The sequence below is a fragment of the Hyaena hyaena genome, unplaced genomic scaffold (assembly GCF_003009895.1).
Source record: "Hyaena hyaena isolate Hyena2069 unplaced genomic scaffold, ASM300989v1 scaffold_116, whole genome shotgun sequence".
Taxonomy (NCBI): Eukaryota; Metazoa; Chordata; class Mammalia; order Carnivora; family Hyaenidae; genus Hyaena; species Hyaena hyaena.
The window spans coordinates 540,922-564,226 of record NW_024080748.1 but is presented as its reverse complement, the minus strand read 5'-3'; the positions used below and the strand labels follow the sequence as shown (position 1 = coordinate 564,226).

At 41.1% G+C, this 23,305-nt stretch overlaps 1 protein-coding gene and 1 non-coding gene across 3 annotated transcripts; one reads left to right on the top strand and one right to left on the bottom strand.

Annotated features, from left to right (window-relative positions):
* Nucleotides 1–1,137: 1,137 nt before the first annotated feature.
* Nucleotides 1,138–20,713, bottom strand: NCR3LG1 (natural killer cell cytotoxicity receptor 3 ligand 1). 2 transcript variants are annotated; one of them, XM_039236715.1, is made up of 5 exons: nucleotides 20,379–20,713; nucleotides 17,932–18,279; nucleotides 8,205–8,519; nucleotides 6,362–6,465; nucleotides 1,138–1,247 (listed from the first exon to the last, which is right to left on the bottom strand). In XM_039236715.1, the coding sequence occupies exons 1-5, from the start codon at nucleotides 20,488–20,490 to the stop codon at nucleotides 1,212–1,214; spliced, it is 915 nt and encodes a 304-aa protein (XP_039092646.1). In that variant the 5' UTR covers nucleotides 20,491–20,713; the 3' UTR covers nucleotides 1,138–1,211. The 2 variants fall into 2 exon arrangements, with proteins under 2 accessions (XP_039092646.1, XP_039092645.1); XM_039236714.1 differs by lacking the exon at nucleotides 1,138–1,247 and adding an exon at nucleotides 4,031–4,403.
* On the top strand, nucleotides 19,052–19,182 carry LOC120234817. The gene has a single exon (XR_005529206.1). It is a non-coding gene; the product is annotated as a small nucleolar RNA SNORA72 (small nucleolar RNA).
* Nucleotides 20,714–23,305: the final 2,592 nt, after the last annotated feature.

Here is a 23,305-nt window from a genome sequence, read left to right as displayed (position 1 = left end):
ACAAAGAAACTCCCCTGGGCTCCACTGAACCTAGCAGGAACATCCCAGAATTTATTTCTGATATTCTGCTTCCAAGACAGCAGTGCGCATCACATGAGAGCAAACAGAGCAACCCAAGCTAGTCCACACCCGTGTGCAGGACTGGCTCTTCTCCAGGCCCCCCTAGAAAGGGGAGGAAAGTATCTCATTTCATTCATTGGGGTCCGGGGCTGAAGGAGGTTGTTTCTCTTCCGAGTCTGCAGATGAAGAAACAGGATCAGAAGTAGAGTTAACTTGCTAAGATGTATCTAGTAAGTAGCACGCCCAAGATTTGGACTGAGCTCCTTTCCCCCTGCTGCGCAGTCCCAGTGACCAGGTGGGCTGTCTCGCTCTAAGTGTCAGATCCACTGCAGGGGACAGATGTCTCCGGACCAGGAACAAAAGGAAAAAGTGTAACTCAGAAAGCCCCTGGGCTCTACCCCCCAGTCCCACCAAGGTCCTGGGTTTGAGACTGATGGCTGGCTCAGCTGTGGTTAAGTGACAGCCCAGGATCATGTCCAGAACACCAAGGGAGCCAGAGAGACCTCACTGACACTTCTTGCCCTCCATCTGCTCCCTTTTCGCAAGAGGACTGGGGTCCCTACCTTCCAGGCTACCTTCCCCCCAGTGAGTCAGGTGGCCATTCAAACTGATGGGGCACATTTACCACTCATGTCTGTCCCCACCTCACACCAGATGGCGTGATATGCGTCCTAGGCTTCAGTCCTTAGCTCAACAGGGAGGGAAGCTAAGCCACCCTTTTCCTGTAGTGAAAGAGAACTGCTAGTCTGGAAAAACTAGTCCAGTAGCCATACTAGAAATCTTCCCAGGCCAGATGCCTATGAATTTGGCATCTCCAGCCAGTTACTACAAGGCCCACATATTACTCATGAAGGTGGCCCTCTGGCCCTTCTGCTGGAAAGGACTCACCTAGTTTCTGCAGGACTCACTTACTCTCCACAGGTGGCAAGCTGTGTCCTAAGCTTGAGATCCTCCCCAACATCCTTCCCTAGGGAGCTTGTGGTAAGGAGTAGAGTAGGTCAGGCTTCCCACAGCTCTCTGGGTTCACTTCTGAGGTCTCCCCAGTTTCAGGTATCAGATGCCCTATGTCGTATGAAGACATGCAGATGACTTTGGGGAAGAAGACATGAATTCTGCATGTCAAATCATGTTGACCCCAGATCAAGGCAGGTCTAAGGCACAGTAGATCCATCCCAGCTTGAAAGGGGCTGAGAAAACACAGAGCAATGGGATAATGGGGCTAACATCAGAACTGGGTTCCAGAGAGTGGATTTGTTGCACTAGAACCTACATTATTAGCATCCTCTCTGCCATGTCCACCTGCCTGGGACATTGTGTACCTTCATGGAAAGGAAAGAAGGTGCTACCTACACCCACCGATATTTCTACTCTGGGAAGTCCCTGCTCTGAAGTGACATGAAAGGTAGACCATCTAGACTGACCAGCTTGGGTATAAGGAATGCGAACTTATGCCTTTTTCTTGGCTTTGTGCCCTTCCAGGCACTGATGCCAATGAATGGAACAGGTGATACAAAGCACGTATGCCACTTACTTCCTTCACTGGGAGAAACACTGCTGTACAGGAGTTATGGGTCAATAGTACCCACAGCTCTCTTCAGCTCACATTAGTCACATTACCTCTACTTCATGAAAGGGTATCATTTGCAGCACAATATGTCCCAAACTCCTCCCCAGACCATCAGCACTCAAGGTGAGGCAAACCACACCAGGTAGTGCTGCCTCTGGGTACACTTTACTTCATTTAATCAATGCCAGTCACTCACATAATGCCATCATTACTGGGGAAGGGAAGTTACTCCAGAGAAAAGTAAATGCAATACAGTTCTGAGACTTTCATTCTTTTCTGTTAAATTTTTACTGTGTCCTTGATTACCCATCCATCTTGGAAGCTGAAGAATGAAAATCATCCCATAGTTCTGCCTCTTTTGTGCTTCTTTGGGTCTCTGAAGGTCTGACCAGCATACTCATTTCTGAGCTTAGGAACTCATTAGTGCCTTTTCTTTTTGCTACATCATAGATTTCCTTGCAATCAGTAATGTCCATTCAGCAATCCCCCACATTTTATATCTAATATTTTATCTTCCTATAAAAAGATCTCATTTGTCATTTTCCCACTAATTTTATTTTTACCTTATATTACTTTATTACTCTGTTACAATATCTACAAAATTATAATTTATTAAATTGAAAAAAACCTCAACTACCTTACTACGATTTCCAAAGAGTGTCATTCTTTTTGAATCACTCTCTTTCAATGACAGTAAACATCTTTGGTCTACTTCATTTGCTCCACAGTTCCAAATGCTGCCTGTTCTTCCTTCCACATTTCCACTTTAGGAGATTCACTGGCTTCTCTAATGGTGTGTTCTTGAAACAGGCACCAACTACACTGATGTCGCAATCCCCAGTGCCACCACTAGAGGGACTCTAAATCACCCTCAGGTGGGACGCGGCTATGGGGATCCTATTCTAGTTATCTCTATAAACCAAGAGACTTCCATGTCGGTTATGCCCATGCATTCACGGTGCCCCGCCTCAGTGACCTAAGAACTGTTTTCAGGGTCATTACTTCAACTTTCAGTAGAGATATAAACAGGGCTTCTCTGCCCCACAAACTCTCTGATGCAGTTCTGATAACTACAGTCAGAACCACCACTGTACCTTACCCATGACTAACACCTGGCATGAGACCCCCCCCCACCCCAGTCCTGTCAACCTCTGTCCTGAATGAGGTGCCCACACACAGGTCCAGTTACGAATGGCATCAGCCACTTTGGTTCAGATACAGAAACTAAGGCAATGGTCAAACACACTAACCAACAGGTCTTCCCCTAAGAACAGACAAGAACTGTGCAGACTAAGCCTCTCCTCTAAACCTCATGGTCCAGCTCATCTTTCACAGCCCAACCCCACCCTGGATTTCCTTGGTAGTAGTATAGCATAATGATTAAAAACCCGAGCTCTACCCTTTACTAGCCATGAGACCCAAGACAAGTCACTTGTCTCCTCTCAAAAAAAACTGAGATATTGAATTAAAAGTGCAACTGAATACATTTATTCTTACATTAGTATGTATAGATCAATCTCACTGAACAAAGAAGTAGAGTTTGAAATGGAAACAGCTCACAGTCTAGAAACAAACACTAAGTGTTACTTTTTTATCGGAGTATAATTGACATACAGCGTTATATTAGTTTCAGGTGTACAACATGATTCAACAGTTGTTTATGCTGCAAAACGATCACAGTATGTCTAGTTAACATTTGTCACTATACATAGTTACAAAAATATTTTTTTCTTAAAAGTTGACCTAAATTTTAAAGATTTACTTAGTGACTTCCAAATATGCATTATTAACTAGAGGCACCATGGTGTACATTACATCCCTATAATTTATTTTATAACTAGATGTTTGTATCTTTTGACCACTTTGACCCATTTCATCCACCCCATCCAATCCCACCCTGAAAACTGCCATTGTGTTCTGTTATTGATGAGCTTGGGTTTTGGTTTATAGATTGCACACGTGAGGTAATAATGGCATTTGTCCTTCTCCGTCTAACTTATTTCATTTAGCATAACACCCTCAAGGTCTTTCATCCATGTTGTTGCAAATGACAAGATTTCATTCTTTTTGTATGGGTGAATAAAATTCCAAAATTAATAAATAACATTATATATAATAGAGCTTCATAAATATTTTACATATATATTATATATACCATTTTATAAATACATATATTTCATTTTTTATATATGCATGGGTGTGTGAATATATATGTATATATATACACACACATACACATATAATTTTTCTTTATCCATTCATTTTTAATGGACACTTGTTGCCATATCTTGGCTATTATATAATACTTTAGTGAACATGGGGCGCATATATCTTTTAGAATTAGTGCTTTCATTTTCTTCAAATACCCAGATTTGTGGTTTTGATTTCCCTGATAATTAGTGATGTTGAGCACCTTTTCATGTATCTGTTGGCCGTCTGTATGTCTTCTTTGGAAAGTGTTTCTTTCTTTTTCTTGGATGAGCTGATTGGCAGAAGGCTAGCAGGGAAGGAAGCATGAACAGTCTGCTCTAGAGCAAACCATTCAGGCCATCAGGAAAAGTAATTTCAGTTACTTATGCATTTGCTGAGAAACCTTATTTCTGCTGTTTCTTTGTAAGAACGTCCAGTATTCTTCTAGTGTTTCCTCCATCTGAATAAGGCACGAATGCATCATAATGAAAGCACTTCATTATAATTCTTCAGTCTCTCCTGTATAAGTTTGGGTGTTTCGAGAAGCTTTCAAGATGGAGGATAAGGGATTTGTTTGGGGTAGTACCTTTGAAAGATAAAGGAGAGAGGGCACATCAGTATGGGGGCAAAATCTTTAGACCATGATGTAGGTCTCATATCGTGAAGGGAGGAAGGAGGAGATTGGGTAGCAAGAGCCTCAGGCTACAGTGCAACTCTAAGAAAGTGTTAGCCACCCCCACAGGAAACTACAAAGAATCCTGCCCTTCTTAGCTATTTTCTGGGGCTTCCTGGGGAGAACATGGCATAAGCTTGAATACTGAGTACACTCCATAGCAGGCTCTCTCTGCAAAGGATCTCAGCAGCACATCTTCATAGCAACCATACTTTCTAGTCAAAAGTTAGTTTCATGAGGAGCTGTATCCTTTAGCTTTTGCTGTGTAACAAGCCAACCCAAAATGTAGGCTTGAAAAAAAGCTAAATATTTCTCTCATTCATTTGAGACTTGGCTCTGTTGAGTACTGATGATCTCAGCTGGGTTTGCTCACCTGTCTGGGAGTTGCATGGCCAACATCTGATTTAGACTGGCCTCCACTACAGCAACTAGCTCTAACTTCCAGTGTCATTCGGCCTGCAACAGGCTCTGCTTCTACTATCTCTCAGCCCCCAGCAAGTTCACTTGGATGCATACTCCTCTTACTAATGTCAAAAGCACCAAAGAAAGCAAATGGAAAGGCACAAAGTCTCTTGAGGCCTAAACTTAGAAATGGCACTCTGTCACTTCAGCCTCATTCTACTGACCAAAGCAAGTCACAAGGTTGAGCCCAATGTTAAGGAGCAGGCTATAATTGGAGGACACTGCAATATTACAAGGGCAAAGGACATGGATGTGAGGAAGGGTGAAGGTTTGGCGCCGAAACTGCAAACCACTACAGAATCCAGGCTAATGACAAAGACTTGAACCTCTTTTTCAGAAAGTATCATTGTCAAATGTGAGGTGATCATAAGAGCATCTGGATAGAAGAAGCCAGAGGAAGGCAAGAAACAGGAGAATTTTCACAAATATCACACAATACATTTGAAAATCACTTTATATCTAGTTGTCTCACTGGCCTAGGTCCCACCAGAAGAATAAATTCCATGAATTGGTTGGCAAATTTTAAATAAACAGACAGCCTTTTTTCTCTTAACTAATTATTCTGCTTTCCGAAGGCACTTATAATGAGATGTATTAGCTACTGCACAGATTCTGCCTTGGTAGGCCCATAAATAACTGAAGGCAATTTTACTATGTAGGGCCATTTTAACCAGCATATATACACTGGTCTCTTGGGCCTCTATATTTTCAGTTGTTTTATTTGCTATTTGGGCCATAAGGAGGGATGAACATGTCTGAAAACACGTTTTAGTCTGGAAACACTTTGGCTCAGTCGGCTGAGCATCTGTCTCTTGGTTTAGGCTCAGGTCATGATCCCAAGGTCGCAGGATCAAGTCCCACATCAGGCTCTGTGCTGAGCATGGAATTTGTTTGGGATTCTCTCTCTCCCCCCTACCCCTCTCCCCGACTCATGCTCTCTCTCTAAAAAAAAAAAAAAAAAAAAAAATCCTAGTTAAACCAATGAAATCTGATGTAAGTTACCCCACTGAGCTATGAACAAAATACGAGCACCTGGGAGAAGGAATCCTTACCTCTGAGCCACAGTTTCTATGTGTGAGAACAACAGTGCAGCCCATGCATGGTTCAAAAACCTGGTCTGAACCAAAAGGTCAGGTCTGATTCACAATGAGACGTGTACATTATGACAAGGCAGAAAGGGCTTTACAGAGCATCTCCCCAGAGTCACAAACCATCACATGGAGATTGGAAAAGAAAGTTCATCAATGCAACATCAGAAAAGTCACACACCACAAACACACACCACACTTAGAATACCCCAATGTCAGTATCAATCCTTAGAACTCCTCAACAGCATCCACTGGCTAGACCCTGAACTCCCAAAGCCAACTCCAAAACAGAGAGCTAAACTTTGCTTTGGAGCCTCTTACCTTTTTTAAAAAAATAAAAATAATTGATAAAATCAGTCCAGCTAACAAGATTGCTCCAATGTATAAAAAAATGTTCTTCAAAATACAAGCTGCCTTCTCAGATTCTGCAGAGAGACAGAACAAAAAAACATTAAGAGAAAACCCACAGGCCAGAGCCATAGACCACACACCACTGCTAGAGCCTGCTGTTGTATGTCATTTTCCCTGTCCCTGTGACCCTCTGCACATGCCTTGGCATCTTCCATTCCCATCATACACACCTCCACCCGTCAGTGTGTTTAGCACTTGCCAGAAAGTACTGCAATATCAAACACTACATACCACACACACATGCCATGCAATGTTCAAAACTTCCAAACTATGACACCATCTTACTCCTATAGACTGAGTAGGTGTGCTCCCCTCCCAATTCATATACTGAAATCCTAATGCTTAATATGATGGTATTAGGAGGTAGGGTTTGTGGGAGGTGATTAGGTCCTGAGGGTAGAGTTCTCATGAATGGATTTAGGCCCTGATGTTAGAGGCCCTAGAGGGCTCGCTCATCCCTTCCACCATGTGAGGATACAATAAGAAGTCTGCAACCCAGAAGAGGGTCCTCACCCAACCATGGTGGCACAATTATTGCAAACTTTCAGCCTCTGGAACTGTGAAAGATAAAGATCTGCTGTTTTGGGGGCGCCTGGGTGGCTCAGTCGGTTAAGTGTCCATCTTCAGCTCAGGTCATGATCTCACAGTTCGTGGGTTCGAGCCACGCGTCAGGCTCTGTGCTGACAGCTAGCTCAGAGCCTGGAGACTGTTTCAGATTCTGTGTCTCCCTCTCTCTCTGACCCTCCCCTGCTCATGCCGTCTCTATCTCTCTCTCAAAAATAAATAAAACATTAAAAATTTTTAAAAAACCCTGCTGTTTTTAAGCCACCCAATCTGTGGCAAATTGTTATAGCAGCCTGAATGGACTAAGACATACTTATAATGCAGACAAACCCCTTATTCCATACACACAAAGCATATTTCAATTTCATACTCCCCTTGCCCCCACATACCTTGTACACACCCCTTCACACATCACCCACACACATTCCTAGCCCTACTTCCTAGAACAATTCCTCTCTCCCTCCAAGACCATCTCATCTGGCACACCCAGACCACATCCCACAGGCTCCCTGGTCAGACCCTGACTTCTTTACCCCTCACAGCTCCAGGAAGATGCATCTGATCAGCAGGGTCATACCTACCCAAGACCAGGGCTGTGACCATGGAAGCCAAGATTATGTGCTCAATGGACCTCATCCCAACAGCAGGAGGGATTCTATAGCGAGTTGTAGATCTTGAGCTAAGGATCCAACGTGCCTGGGGCAAGTCCCAGGCTCCTGCAGGACCACCCTATTATGGCCTCCCCATCTTGGGCACAACCCATAAGGCAGAACTGATTCAGCCTCTACCAGTCAACAGTTTGCGGTAGACCTGGGGCCTGAGCAGAGGAGTTGCTGGCAGGCCTGGGTCCCTGGCCCTGGATAGACCTTTATCCTCAGAGGACAGGGACAGGGTCCTATGTCCACTCTCCTTGTAGCTAGCAAGCTTCACACTCCAAGCCATACAAATCACCCAGATTGCTCAAACTGCCATGGATAACAAGTTGTCATCACTCTCCATCTACTAGACCACCTGCCCTGGCTTAAGAGACCTAGTCTGGCCTGCTGACTCTCGGGGTGAGCTATGCCAGGCCAAGCTTTCTATCTTCCCCACTGGCCCCCATCTTCCTCGAGGACTGCCTGGGAACCAAAGCTTTCTGTTACCTGACCTCAAGGTGAAGAGCAGGAGAAATGTTCAAGAGGTTGCTTACCTATCACAGTCAAGGTGAAATTGAGCTTCTGGGGGCTAGGCAAGGATTTGTGATGTATCACACACTGGTAGATGGTCATACTGTCATCCAGAGATGGCTTCAGCATCAAGAAGCTAGTGACATTAAACATACCATTCTCATTGGTGTGATTAGTGATGATGCCCTCAGAAATCTCCTGAGGATCCTTCTGGGATAACTTTCTCCACGTTATGGTAATGTTGTTAAGGTGTAACCCGCTTGACATACACAAGATATGTGTTTCTTGGTTTTCTTTTACCACGGCTTGCTCCGGAAACAAGTTGCTGACTGGGGAAGCTGCCAAAAGAAAGAGGTCATTCTTTGAGGGTAGGTAAGGACTAATTTATTATCAGCCCAATGCCCCAATAACAATCCTAAGATTCAGCAAGCCTTCAGGAAAGGTGAGCCTACTGAATGGAATTCTGCTCAGGTTAAATATTGTGGGAATGTTGGTTTCAATGTAGGCTGATATGCTATGGGTCCCTACTCTCACAGCAATTTTATAGAGCAGAGTTTCTTAAGCTACTTTGCATCATACATCGACACCTTTGAAATTCTGAGGAAAGCCTTGGAACGCTGTTGTGGTAGAGACTGCTAATGGCCAATTTTCAATCTTCAATGACATATCCGAGTTAAAGCTACATCTTTCAACCTCCATGTAGCCATGTGAACCTTGGGTCTGGAAGCTTAAATGTAATTAGAAGTGATGAAAGCAACTTTCAGGAAGTATCCTTAAATAACAAGGGTATCTTAAAGAAAAGTACTGGGCCCTTCTCTTTCTCTCCCCCTTCCTCCTTCCTGCAGAATGGCTGGAATACCAAATGATGGCCAGAGATAGAGAAGCCACTTCCAAACTCAAGGTGGTAGCTACCTGTTGAGAATGGCAAAGTGATATGATAAAAGGATCCTGGGTCCCCTCAGGATACAAAACTGCCTTCCCTGCCTTGAGTTGGCTATAGTTGTGTGAAAGATAATAAACTACCTTTTTAAAAAGTCACTGTTGACTTTGTTGACATATCACCTTCTGACATGTAAAGATCCTGGAACTCATAGCAAGAGGAACAAACTGCAAATCAACAAGATTTTTTAGATCCACCTCAGAGAACTGAGAGGACAAGGCAAACCAGCACCCTGAAAATTAGACAGGCAGATTGAGAGGATCACAGCCAAGATTATGTCACCATAAGCAGATACCAGAGCCATAAACCAGCAGAAGCACTTAAGCAGTAACTCTGACAAATCTCTAAAGGATGAGCATGGACTAGCATGAGAGTAAGAAACTCCTGGGGGCCCAGTCTCACGGTGGCCACCATACTTCCATCGGTTTTACCACCAGGAACCCCACCAGGTTCTCACAGTGAAGATTCAAGAAATATTCCCACCTGTTTCACAGGAGAGGAAAAGTATTTAAAAATATACCCAGTACATTATCCATAACAAAGAATGTTCTCAAGAGGAAAGACTGCCAGCGCCTTCTCTGACCTGGGGTAAAGATGATTAGCCAACTCTGGCCCCCTCTAGATCAGGTCTCATCTAGGAACACTGCTGACGGTCACAGCCTAGGGGCTTACAGGACTCTAAGAATGAACTTTAAGGTAAGACCCACTGTTTCCCCTCTACAAAACTCCATTACCACAGCAACGGGGCTCCACAGTGATAACGGTAGAGGAAAACCAAGAGAGCAGTAAGGCACCAATTCTATTTAAGGAGAGAAACAAAGAAAACAGGTAGCCAGCAATGAGGAACCTGCCCATTCCAGAAGAAAATCCTTACAAGGAGCCTCTTAAAAAATGTTTCTCATGGGGCATCTGGGTGGCTCAGTTGGTTAAGCGTCTGACTTTGGCTTAGGTCATGATCTCACGGTTTACGAGTTCGAGCCCTGCGTTGGGCTCTGTGCTGACAGCTAGCTCAGAGCCTGGAGCCTGTTTCGGATTCTGTGTCTCCCTCTCTCTCTGATCCTCCCCTGCTCACGCTGTCTCTCTCTCTCTGTCTCAGGAATAAATAAAACATAAAAAAATTTTTTAAAGATGTTTCTTGTGTGGGAAATGTAGATTATAAGAAGGTACAGTTTTTGCCCCAGATTATTTCTCTATTTACTGGACGTATTTATGAAAGGCAAATAACAAGTCTTTGTGGGAAGAAACAGAAATCACCAAAGTGATTAAGAGAGCTCAAATAATGGGGTTTATGCCAGTTACATACAAGGATCCCACATATATCAAAGACCCTAACGTTTGTTAACAGCAAGTATCGGTAGTAAATTATATACATTTTATCATCAATAAACGTATTTTACAATAAAAAAGAGAGAGAGAGAGAGAGAGAGAGGGAGGGGTGGCTCGGTGACTCAGTTGGTTAAGTGTCCAACTTCAGCTCAGGTCATGATCTCGCAGTCTGTGGGTTCCAACCCCACATCAGGCTCTCTACTGACAGCTCAGAGCCTGGAGCCCACTTCAGATTCTATGTCTCCCTCTCTCTCTGCCCCTCTCCCACTCACACTTTGTCTCTCTCTGTCTCCAAAAAATGAATAAACCTTAAAAATTAAAAAAAAAAAAGCAAAGAACAAGTTCACCAAATAGAATGGTATATGCTAATCCAACTATATACATAATTACTTTATTTTTTTTTAAATATTTTTATTTATATCTAGGAGAGAGAGAGAGAGAGAGAGAGAGCGTGAGCAGGGAAGGGTCAGAGAGAGAGGGAGACACAGACTCTGAAATAGGCTCCAGGCTCTGAGCTGGCAGTCAGCACAGAGCCTGACGCGGGGCTCAAACCCACGAACCGAGAGATCATGACCTAAGCGAAAGTCGGACGCTTAACCAACTAAGCCACCCAGGCGCCCCTATACATAATTACTTTAAATGAAAGGTCTAAACATATCAATTAAAAGACAGAGAATATCAGAGTGGATAAAAAATAAGACTCATCTACATGTTTTCTACAAGAAACTCACCTTAAATATGAAGACAGGTTTAAACAGATAGATTTAAATTAAAGGGATTGAGAAAGATACATTATACTAATGCTAACCCAAATAAAGCTGGAGTAACTGAATTTAAAAGAAGCCTTCAGAACAACAACAACAACAACAAAACATTATTAGGGATAAAAAAAGAGACATTACTTAGTGAAAAAGGGATCGATTATTCAAGAAGACAACAATCCTCAATTTTTATGCACCTGATAACAGAATGTCAAAACACGTGAGGCAAAAACCAAAAGAACTACAGGAACAAATAGACAAATCTACAATTATAGTTAGAGATTTTAACACTCATCTTTCATTAATTGATAGATCAGCAGGGATAAAAGAAAACAGTTGAAATGAACAGCACCACCAATCACCTGGACTGAATTAATTAATAGGATACTTTATCCAACAGCAGAATATACATTCTTCTCAAGCTCACGTGGAACATTCACCCAGATAAATCACATTCTAGCTCATAGACTTTAAATATTTTAAAGAATAGAAATCACGCAGGGTATGTTCTCAGGCCACAGTGGAGTTAATCCAGATATAAATAAGCAGAAGCGTGGCTGGAAAAATTCGAGATTACTTGGAGAATAAATCCACCCAGGCGCCCCAAATCATTTCTACTCTAAATAATATATGGGTCAAAGAAAAAGCCTCAAGAGAAATTTTAAAATATTCTGAACCAGATGAAATTAAAATGATAATCCCACTTATGAAAATTTGTGGGTGATAGAAAAGAAATGTTTAGAGTGAAGTGTGTAACACTGAATACATATTTTAGAAAGGAGGAGAGATATAAAATCAACTATCTTAATTAATAAGCTTCCACCTTCAGAAACTAGAGGAAGAAGAGCAGTTTAAGCCTAAAGCAAGCAGAAGAAAAGAAATATCAAACTGTAGAGCAGAAATCAATGTAACTGAAAACAACAAATCAATGGGAGAAAATCAAAGCAACCCAAAACTGGGGCTTTGAAATGATTACTAAAATTGATAAGTTTCTAGGTTAACTAAAAACAAAACAGAGAAGACATAAAGTACTAATATCATAAATAAAAGAGGGATCACTACTCAAACCATGAATGAAAGCATAATAAAGGAACATTATGAGCACCATTATGACCATATGTTTGAAAACTAAAATAAAACGGACCAATTCCTTGAGAGAAACAAATTAACAACATTCACAAAAGAAAAAATAGATAATTTGAATTGGCTTGCTTCTATTAAATAAATTTAATCAATAATTAATAACCTCAAAAAATAAAGACTAGGCCCAAATGGTTTCAATGGTGAATTCTACCAAACATTTAAATTAATAATGATACTAATTGTTTTTACAATTTCTTCCAGCTATTAGAAGCAGAGGCAACACATCCTAACTCATTCTATAAATCTGGTGATATATTAATCCCCAAACCAGATAAAAACATTATAAGAAAGGAAAACTACAGACCAATATGTCTCATTACATTAATGCAAAAGTCCTCAACAAAAGATTAGCGAATTGAGTCCAACAATGTATAAAAATAATTATACACCACAACTAAGTGGGATTTATTCCAGGTATTCAAGACTGCTTCATCATTCAAGTCAATTAATATAATCCATTACATCAACAGACTAAAGAAGAAAAACTATACAATATCAATAATGCAGAAGAAGGATTTGGCAAAATCTAATACCTATTCATTTTAAAAGCTCTCAGGAAACTAAGATAAGGGGAACCTTCTCAACTTGAAAAAGAACACGTACAAAACACCTACAGCTAACATCACACTTAATGGTAAGAACCTAAGGATAGGAACAAGGCAGGGCTATTGCTTCTGACCACTCCTATTCAATATCGCGATAGAAGTCCTAGCTAGTATAATAGGACAAGAAAAGGAAATAAAAGATCTACAGATTAAGAAGGAAGAAATAAAATTTTCTTTGTTCTCAGGCATAAGATTTATATAGAAAAATCCCCAACACTGGACCAAAAAAATATTTAAACCCTAGAATAAGCGATTACAGCAGCAGCAGAATACAGGATTCACGGTTAATATATAAAAGTCAATGGCTTTCTAATACACAAGCAATAAACAACTGGAATTTCAAATTAAAAATCCAATACCATTTAAATTAGTGCCCTATCTGCCCCCCCCCAAGAAATACTTAAGTTTAAATCTAACAAAATAGGTATAGAATCTATATGAAGAAAACTAGAAAATTTTGATGAATGAAATCAAAGATCTAAAATGAAGATATTCCATGTTCATGGAAAAGAAGAATCAGTATTGTTAGGGTGTCAATTCTTCCCACCTTGATCTATAGATTCAATGCAATCAAAAGTCCTGAAAGTACTTTGTAGATACTGATAAACTGATTCTCAAGTTTATAAGGACAGGCAAAAGGCCCAGAATAGCTAACACAATACTGAAAAGGAACAACAAAATTTGATGACTAACACAACCTGACTTAAAAACTTACTATAAAGCTACAATAATCTATACAACATAGTATTGGTGAAAGAACAAACAGACCAACAGAACAGAATAGAGAGCCCAGAAAAACACCCACACAAATGTACTTAACTGATCTTTGCAAAGGAACAGAGGCAATTCAGTGGAAAAAAGGTAATCTTCAACAAATAAGCTGGAACAACTGGACATTTCAAGTGCACAAAGTTTGCACATGGAATGTAGGCACACATTTTACACTTTTCACAAAAATTAACTCAAAATGTTTCATAGACCTAAACATAAAACTATAAAATGTCTAGGAAGATAATATAAAAGAAACTCTAGGTGGCCTTGAGTTTGGTGATACGCTTTTAAATACAAGGCCAAAAGTATAATCCATGAAAGGAAAAAATTAGTTAGACTCTATTGAAATTTAGAACTTCTGCTCTGCAAAACACAGAGAAGAAAATGAAAAAACAGGCCACAGACTGGGAGAAAATATTTGTGAAACACATATCTGATAAAGGATTTGTATCTAAAATATACAGAGGACTCAAAAAATAAATAAATAAAATAACATACACAGAGCATTCTTAAAACTCAACAATAGGGACACAAAGAACCCAATTGAAAAATAGGCAAAAGATCTAAGCAAATATCTTTCAAAAGAAGATACGCAGATGACAAAAAAGCAAATAGAAAGATCTTCAACATCATCTGCCATTAGAGAATTACAAATTAAAACAACAGATGAGATACCACTACACACTTACTAGAATGACTAAAATAGTAAAAAAATTAACAATATCACACATTGATGAGGATATAGGACGGCAGGAACTCTCATTCATTGCTGGTGGAAATGCAAAATGATATAGTCACTCTGCAAGAACTGGCAGTTTCTTAGAAGTTTAATCATAGTCTTAACATATGATCCAGCAATCACACTCTTGGGTATTAATCCAAATGAGATGAAAAATTATGTCTACACAAAAACCTGCACCTGAATGTTTACGGCAGCTTTATTCCTAATTGCCAAAAATTGGAAACAATCAAGATATTTCTCAACAGGTGACTGGACAAACAATGATACATCTATACAATGGAATATTAATCAGTGATAAAAATAAATGAGCTATCAAACCACTAAAGGAAAAAAAAATAAGACATGGAGGAATCTTAAATGTATTTTGCTATGTGAAGGAAACCAGTCTGAAAAGGCTTCATAATAGATGATTCCAATTCCAATTATATAATATTCTAGTAAAGCAAAACTATGAAGATAGTAAAAAGATTAGTGGTGCAAGGGGTTCAAGAGGAAGGGCAAACAGGTGAAGCAGAGGCAGTGAAACTATTCTGTGATACTGTAATGGTAGATGTATGATATCATATACATGTCAAACTCATAGAACTAGGAACACAAAGAGTGAACCTTAAGGTATGCAAAATTTACATAAACAATTTAGGAGTTCAAGGAATCCCCAAAGAGAGAGAAGGTACACTGCAACAAGCAAATCTAAGTGTACTACAAATGTACGAAACAGCCTCACTGCAAGGGACAGAGGAAAGGGGCTGACCTATGGAACTCTTGAAATAAACAGAGTCTATAAGAACAAAGGCAAGATGAATTGCAAGTACTATGCCCTAGTTGATAAAGTTGTTTCTCATGGGGGTGCAAGTTAACAATTTTGATATGGCTGTAGACATACACTGGAATTAAACAAGTAAGTAGATGGGAGAATGATGGGAGCCAGGTTTCTGCCTGTTGGAGCAGGTTTCACAGATACGCAAGAGAAGAAGGCTAGAATGGTTCATATGGTAATAGATTAAAGTTAGGGACATCATTAAGAACTACTATATTAAATATAGACACAGATGGTTAAAAATAGAAATTCTTAGAGATATATGTATATACACAGATTAATATACCTACACATATTTATTTGCTCTGTCAGTTCAGAAGGCCCAGAAGCCATGATATCCCAGGGGGGACAAGCATATCTGGTGCCCACATTTTGGTTTCTAACACATTTTCCAATCAAAAGAACCAGGGAGAATTCCTTGAATAATTGGCTGATTCTGGAAATGGGACAAGAAATACACGAGATGGTCCTGTAGTATCTTATAGTGCCAGAAAGTAAGGAAGTACTCAGACCAAAACAAAACCCAACAATGATGAGGGTATGTCAAAGAGACACAAGAGTCCATGGAAAATATTCCCAATGGCCAAAGCTGGAACAATTTGAGCAACAAAATAAAGTTGTATGAAATTATAACCCAATGTACAAAATAAATATCCTGAGTCCACACTGACATAAATAAATTTATAGACTAATAAGTGGGGGAGAAGAGACAAATTTCTTATGCAGAAGAACCCCAAATAAATTATGTAACTACTCCACTCTAAAGGAGGGGAAGCATAATTAACCACAGCTTAAATGTGGGCTGCAGCACTCTTCCTTCAAAGAGTATAGGATGACAAAGAAGGGGAGGAACGTAGCTTTATAAGGGAGAAACCAGACAAATACTAAAGCTAGATGATTAAGGTCAACGCCAAGAGTCACAAATCATTCAAAGAGACGGGATGGGTTGAAAATGGCACTTTTCCTCTGTGATCTTCCTGCCCCCAAGCCATAACTCATGCGAATTATGAGAAAAATGGCAGGAAAATGCCAGGAGAGTGGCATGCTATGATATACCTGACCATTACTCCTCAGAATGTCAAGGTTGCCAAAAACAAGGGAAGTCTGAGAAATTGTCACAGTCAAGAGAGCCTAAGGACTCATGACAACTAAATGCAATGTGGTATTTTGGATGGGATCCTGGAATAGGAAAAAAGACACTAGGTTAAAATTTAAGGAAATCTGAATAAACTATGGACTTTCATTAATAATAATAATTATAAATATTGGTTTATTATTTATAACAAACATATCATACTAATGCAAAATGTTAATAATAGGGAAAGTGATGTGCAGAGATGGAAGTAATATGAAAACTCTGTACTATCTTTTCAATTTTTTTTTGTCAATCTAGAGTTATTCTAAAAAATAAAGCTTATTAATTGTTTTAAAATGCTTTTAAGCTTTCTGTCAGTTTCAGAGGAAGTGAAATCTACCTTAACATTCCCGTCCCCCAAATGAATATGTACAAATTGTTAAAAGTCCTAAGTACAATTTTGGGAAGGCTCACAGATGCTATCCCCCTTGTATAGGCTGAATTGTGGCCTCTCACAATTGATATGCTGAAGTCCCAACCCCAGTGCCTCAGACTGTGACTATATTTGGAAATGGGGTCTTTATTTAGGTAATTCAGTTACAATGAGGTCATTAGGTTGGACCCTAGTCTAATATGACCAATGTACTTGCAAGAAGAAAAGGGTAGGACACACATGCACAGAGCGAAGAATAGTGAAGACGCAGGGAGAAGATGGCCATCTACAAGCCAAGCAAAAGGGCCTCAGAAAAAAACAACCCCACTGATACCTTCATCTCAGACTTCTAGACTCCAGGGTTGTGAGAAAATAAATTTCTGTCATTTAAGCTACGTGGTCAGTGGTATTTTGTTATGGCAACCCCAACAAACAAATATACCCCCCAAAGCTCATCTACATATGATCAGATCAATCATAATAGAGGAGAGCTCAAAGAGGTGTTTGCCGGACTGTGTGGCTGTTGCTGCACATCTTCACTGGGCAACAGCACCCAGCTGGGCATGGTCATGCATTATGTTATGTACTCCTCAGAACATCATGAGGCAGGAGTGATTTATCACCCCATTTTGTACAGGGGAAAATTCAGGTCCAAAAATGTTAAGTGGCTGGCCCAATCACTTAGTTTGAAAGCAGTAAAGCTAAAGTAAGATTCAGATCTATGGAACCAGAGCCCAGCATCTCACTCCTTTCCCAGCTACCTTTCAGAGATACCTCTGCAGTGAATACTCTTCATACACTAAGTAAATTATATCATAACTTATATATGTATCTTTTACTGAGCACTTAGAATGGGCCAAACATTATGCTAAGCTTATTACCTGCATTTTTCATAGAGTCTTCCCCACAATAAACCTCCTTGGTAGATACTATTACATTTGTTCAGAAAAAGGTTCTGTGTGATTAATAAATTTCCCAACACTGTCCAGCTGCCCTTGGAAGCCCAGGACTCAAACCCATGTCTGTCTGACTCATAGGCCCATGCTCTAAACCCCTGCTCCATTTGGACCAGCCGCAACTCCACACCAAGCCTCAGTACCACAGGAACCACAGGGCTCTGCCCCCCTGGGAACTCACCCACCACCTCCAGCTTGACTTGTCCCACTGCTTTGTGAGGGGTGATCACCACCTCACATCGGTACACTCCGGCTTCCCTCAGCTGGATCCCTGGCAGCTGCAGGGAGGCATTCCCACTCTCCAGATTCTTTAGAGGCACCATGGCTCCAGGTCGACCTATCATTTGGTGTCCTCCAAAAAACTCAAATAGCTTAACTTCTGTTGCAGACGCCGGACCCTTCCAAAACCAGGTGATACCCATTATTGTTATGTTCGGGGAAGGGTGACCATAGACTTGGCAGAAAACAGTGGCATTGTCATTCAGGAGCACAGTCTGAGTTGTCCCTGCCATCTTCACATGCAAGGAACCTGTGGCAATAAGAGAAATTGGTTATGGAAGACCGTTGGAAAAAAAGCATAGGTCTGGTACTCTCAAACACTACCACCTAATTGAAAAGAAATCCCTTCTTTGTGGAGGGATGGGGTGTTTCCCATATAGAAGCTCTCAGTTCACAGTCCCTCGTTAATCTACATAAGATCGTTCAACTTTGTTCTTCTTTTTCAAGATTGTTTTCAATATTCTGTTCCCTTGCAATTTCAGAGGAATTTTAGAATCAGTTTATCGATTTTTACAAAGAACTCAATTTAGCTGAGATTGTAATAGGAATTGCACTGAATGTGTAGATCAATTTGGAGTGAACTACCATCTCAATAATGTTGTCTTCTAATCCATGAATCTGTTTTAGGGATGTACTATGGACTGAATGTTTGTGTCCCTCTAAATTTCATACAGTTGAAGTCTAATCCACAATGTGTTGGTATTTGGAAGTGGGGCCTTTGGGAGGTGATCAGGTCACAAAGGCGAAGCCCTCGTAAATGGGATTAGTGTCCTTACAAAAGCCAAGCAGAGAGAGCTCTTTCTCAGCACCAGGAGATAAAGTAAGAAGGTACTCCTCTACAAGCCAGGAAGAAGCCCCTCACCAGCACCCAATTCAGTCAGCACCTAGATCTTGGACTTCCCAGCCTCCAGAACTGTGAGAAATAAATCTTTGTTGTTTAAGCCACTTAGTCTAAGGTATTTGTTAGGCGGCCTAAAAGACTAAAGACAGGATATTTTTTCATCTTCTTAAAATTTTTTCAATAACAAATATTCCTGCTGTTCTGATTTTGTAATAATCAGGACAGGCTAAACATTTGCTATATTAAGACCATACATGTCTCCCCAGACTGATTCTTCCCCTAGATCTGGTTTTATCAATGCTGGTGATTTACATGATGCATCTTATGTAGGAAATATCTGTAAGTCTAGGTATCCTTGAGAAATGACAGCAAAGCTAGTGTAATCACTTTAAAGATAATAATTGCTAACTTGATGATTACCAGTTGCCATTAAATGAATTATAAAACTAAAAAAATACTTTATAGTTTTCAGAGTAAAAGTTTTGTGCTCCTTTCGTTAAACTTATTCCTAATTATTTTATTCTTTCTGATGGATTCATAAATACAACTGTTCTCTTAATTTTATTTTTGGATTGGTCATTGCAAGTGTATAGAAATACTATTTATTCTTATTTACTTCCACCTAGCTCCCACAACAAGCACCCATTCGAAGATACTTGATGCTTACCTTTTTGTTCTCTTTAAAACTGCCTTGTTTTGTTTCTCGAACTTATGAAAATGATACGGAGTTACATGTACTGTTTCCGCTCCTGGCCCGTTTCAAGATCCTCTCATTGCTATGTGTACAGCTAGTCCATTGGTTGAAATTGTTGACAAGTTCTCCACATACAAATCCACATCTGGCTCACCTGCAGCCTCAATGGTGGACCCTGAGATGGTCTCCTAAATTCCCACATCCCGACCCATCCACCCACCACCACTTGGCACAGCCTGGCCTACTCTGGCCAGTCCAGTAAAGTGTCAAGTGATATTTTACTGTTAGCTCCTATTCTATGATTAGTAAACATCTCTTCATATGCCTTTTCAGCCTTCTGGTGACCTGTTCGATAATTAGAAACATCCATCGGTGTCCCTCTCCCTCCCCCCAAAAAAGTAAAAGAGAACGTTTGAATATCACCACGAGATTAAAACACTCCCCTCACTCGCGGCAAAGATTTTAGTGAAGTGACGATGCCTCCCCGACAAACCCTTGAGACAAGCAAGTGAAGTGGTTTTTTAAAACTTCCTCCCCTTTGTTTTTCTTCTCAGCTGTAGCGTCCAAAGTGATGCAAGAGGCCCTGAAATTCACAGAGCATTCAGAGCAGAGAATCAAAGGAGGCACCGGGTCCCAGGGGCGGGAGCAGACAGCACAGTAATGAATGAGTGAAGGAACTCGAATTTCAGAGGAGAGCTCCCGGCGCTCGGAGCTCGTTAAAGCCCGGAGCGGCTACGATCTCAGGCGGGACTCCTGCTGTAGCGGACCCGTAAGGGTCCCTCCCCACCTGCGCCCCGGGGCGCAGCGGGCCTACCTGCGCTGGGCGGCGTGTGCCACAGGACCAGAAGTAGAGGCAGAGGCCCAACAAGGAGCTGGAGCGGCGGCTCGCAGCCTCGCAACACACGGCCTGCTGACCCGTGAGCCATGTCCACTGCTACGCGTGGTTTGGCTGCGCTGATTTGCTAAATGGGCGGGTCGGAGCCTGGGTCCGCCTCTTGAGCGGTCTCCAGAAGCTTCTCGTGCGTGACTCCACCCACCGTCAGCAACGGAGACACTGAGTGGGCGGGGCTGCAGCCACCTCCCCGCAGCCCGCGGACACGCGAACGGACTTAAGTAAGGGCGATGCCGCACCTCCTAGGCCTATGCGTCACTGACCTTTCAGCTATTCTGCGAAGTGCGTCTGGCTGGCTCTGCTTCCTTTACCTAGAACACTTGTATGGAGCAACGTGCCCGGCCGCACGTCAGCCGTGGCGCAGGAGAGCTGGGGGAACCGCAGGACTTGGGCGGCACAGGTTATCACCGCAGTGGGCGGCGGGGGGGGAGGGGTGTCCTGAGTGGGGGTTTCAGGTCAGCGTCTCGGTTCACTTTGTTTTACTTCTGTTTTTTTTTTTTTTTTCCTGTTCTGAGAGAGAGTGAGAGAGAGTGAGAAAACACAAGCAGGGGAGTGGCAGAGAGATAGGGAGACACAGAATTTGAAGCAGGCTCCAGGCGCTGAGCTGTCAGTGCAGAGCCCCTTGCAGGGAACTCGAACCCACCGACCATAAGACCATGACCTTGTGCTGAAGTCCCAGGCCTAACGGACTGAGCCACCCCAGGTGCCTAGGTTCACTTTGTAAAGTGAGGCCGGGAGCCCCTCTGTGGAGGCGCCACTGAGGGTGGTGGCCGTGGTGGCTGAGGTTAGCTAATGCAGTGCCAGAGCGTGGGTTGTGACAGGGTGACTTCTCTTACCATAGACAAGATAAACTTACATTACTTTTTTTAAAAAAAAAAAAAAAAACAAGCTTGCGTTTCTTAAACTGAAAGCCAATTTTATATCAATCATCTGAAGGCAGCCCTTAATGTCCCATCCCCTTACTAACCAAAAAGTGGCTTCTAACTTTGTCCAGCAAAACCTGAAATGTGCAGTGATCATTAAGTTTTACCGCCTCCATACCAGTTTTTAAATCCGTTTTAACTACAAAGTCCAGAACACAAGTAGCAGTGCTATAATAATAAATGCATACACCTCTTTGTCCAGCATCTTGCATTCCAGTAGTCTCGCTGATCCTACCTAGTTTTTTCCTCACATCATTAAAAGTAATGTATGTAATCTATAGAAAATCACAGGCGACCTGGACTCAACTGCCGGCTGCATCATCACCGATTGTGGAACAGTGGGCAAGTTACCTCGGTTTCCACTTTTCTAAAAGTGAGATAGTAAAATCTTCCCTGCAGGGCTGTTGTAAGAATTGCAGGATCAGGCAGGGTGTGAATGTAAGACTCAGTGGTACTGTCAGTAACTAAAGTAGGAATTTACATTCTCACTCACCTGCAGAGCATGCATAGTGGAAAGAGCATAGAACTGGAAGGTGAGCAGGGTGCCCACACTGATACCAACTAGCTAAGGGACCTTTGGAAAGTCACAGTTTCTGGGCCACAGTTTTAACAAGAGATCTACAAGGTTAGGTCCAGCTACGGAATTCTAAAATCCTAAATTACACCTTTTCTCAACTGCTACCTCCTCCAGGGAATCTTAACCTCAGGAGAAGGCCTCTTGTGATATTACTGACATCATTGACTAACTTCTTTCAAGAAATCCCTAAACTTGCCCAGTAAACCACTCTGCAAACCACTGGGAGGTCCACTGCAATGCTATCACTGGAAGCAGGGGCTGGATACTAAGAAGGCTGAAAAAGGAATTCTGTCATTGGTACATGATCTCAAAGGCCCTAAGCCTCTATATAATAGTGTTCTGCAAAGAATTCATTCTTTCAACACTGTAAAGTTTGTCTTTTTCAGAAAATTACAACAAATATTATATATTTTTCTGATTTTACATTTAATATAATTAAAAACAAAGCTATACAAATGATGATTAGAATAATATATTCTGACAAATATTGCACTGGGAGAATTTTTACAATGTATCATCAAAAAACAAATACAACAAACTTGTATCTTTTTTTTGTGTGTCTTCCTGATTATCAAATTAAAACCCACTTATTTTGCAGTTTTTTAAGTGATCCAATTTTCTAAATAAGCCAAAAAGAATTAAGCCTAAGTACACTCAGGTTAATAAAATTTCTTTGGAAACTTTAAAATTAACAGAACATTTTTGGTCGTGTATTTATAAAAGGTTACATTTTTTTAATTCAACACTTAAATTGAAAAAATTCCAAAATTCCCCAAATTTAGTAATAACAAATAAAATAAATGGTCTTTAAGATAGGATGTATAAACCATCATTATTAAATGCTTTTTAAGACATAATGGGGGCACCTGGGTGGCTCAGTTGGTTAAGTGTCTGACTTTGGCTCAGGTCATGTTCTTGCAGTCTGTGAGTTTGAGCCCATGTCAGGCTCTGAGCTGAGCCCGGAGCCTGCTTTGGATTCTATATCTCCCTCTCTCTGCCTTTCTCCTGCTCACACTGTCTCTTTCCCTCTCTCTCAAAAATAAACATTAAAAAAATTTAAAAACATAATAAACACTGACAAAGTATGGATTATGCACCACTGGTTTCCTTCATGAAAAAGAAGGGCAACATTTTTTCACTTTTTAGTTCCAGAAGACAGTTTTGTTCAGAAGACAAAAAATAACTAATGATCTTCCCTCTATACCTACGTTACGCACAAGCTTACATATAAACGTACACATATTGCTTCTGAAATACGATCTTTCCATTAGAGGCTACATAAATTGGTACACGGACATACTGAAAGTTGAAAGGGCGTACCACCTTCATATGTGCTAACAGATCTTGGA

What these genes read in the sequence shown, in the direction of transcription:
- NCR3LG1 (XM_039236714.1), bottom strand. Translation starts at nt 20,490, where the DNA reads ATGGCTCACGGGTCAGCAGGCCGTGTGTTGCGAGGCTGCGAGCCGCCG. An exon ending in TTTCACCTTGACTGTGATAG is followed by an intron (nt 6,466 to 8,204) that starts GTAAGCAACCTC and finishes GTCTCTCTGCAG; the next exon opens with AATCTGAGAAGGCAGCTTGT. An exon ending in TTTTTATTTTTTTAAAAAAG is followed by an intron (nt 4,404 to 6,361) that starts GTAAGAGGCTCC and finishes TATCTTTCAAAG; the next exon opens with GTACTACCCCAAACAAATCC.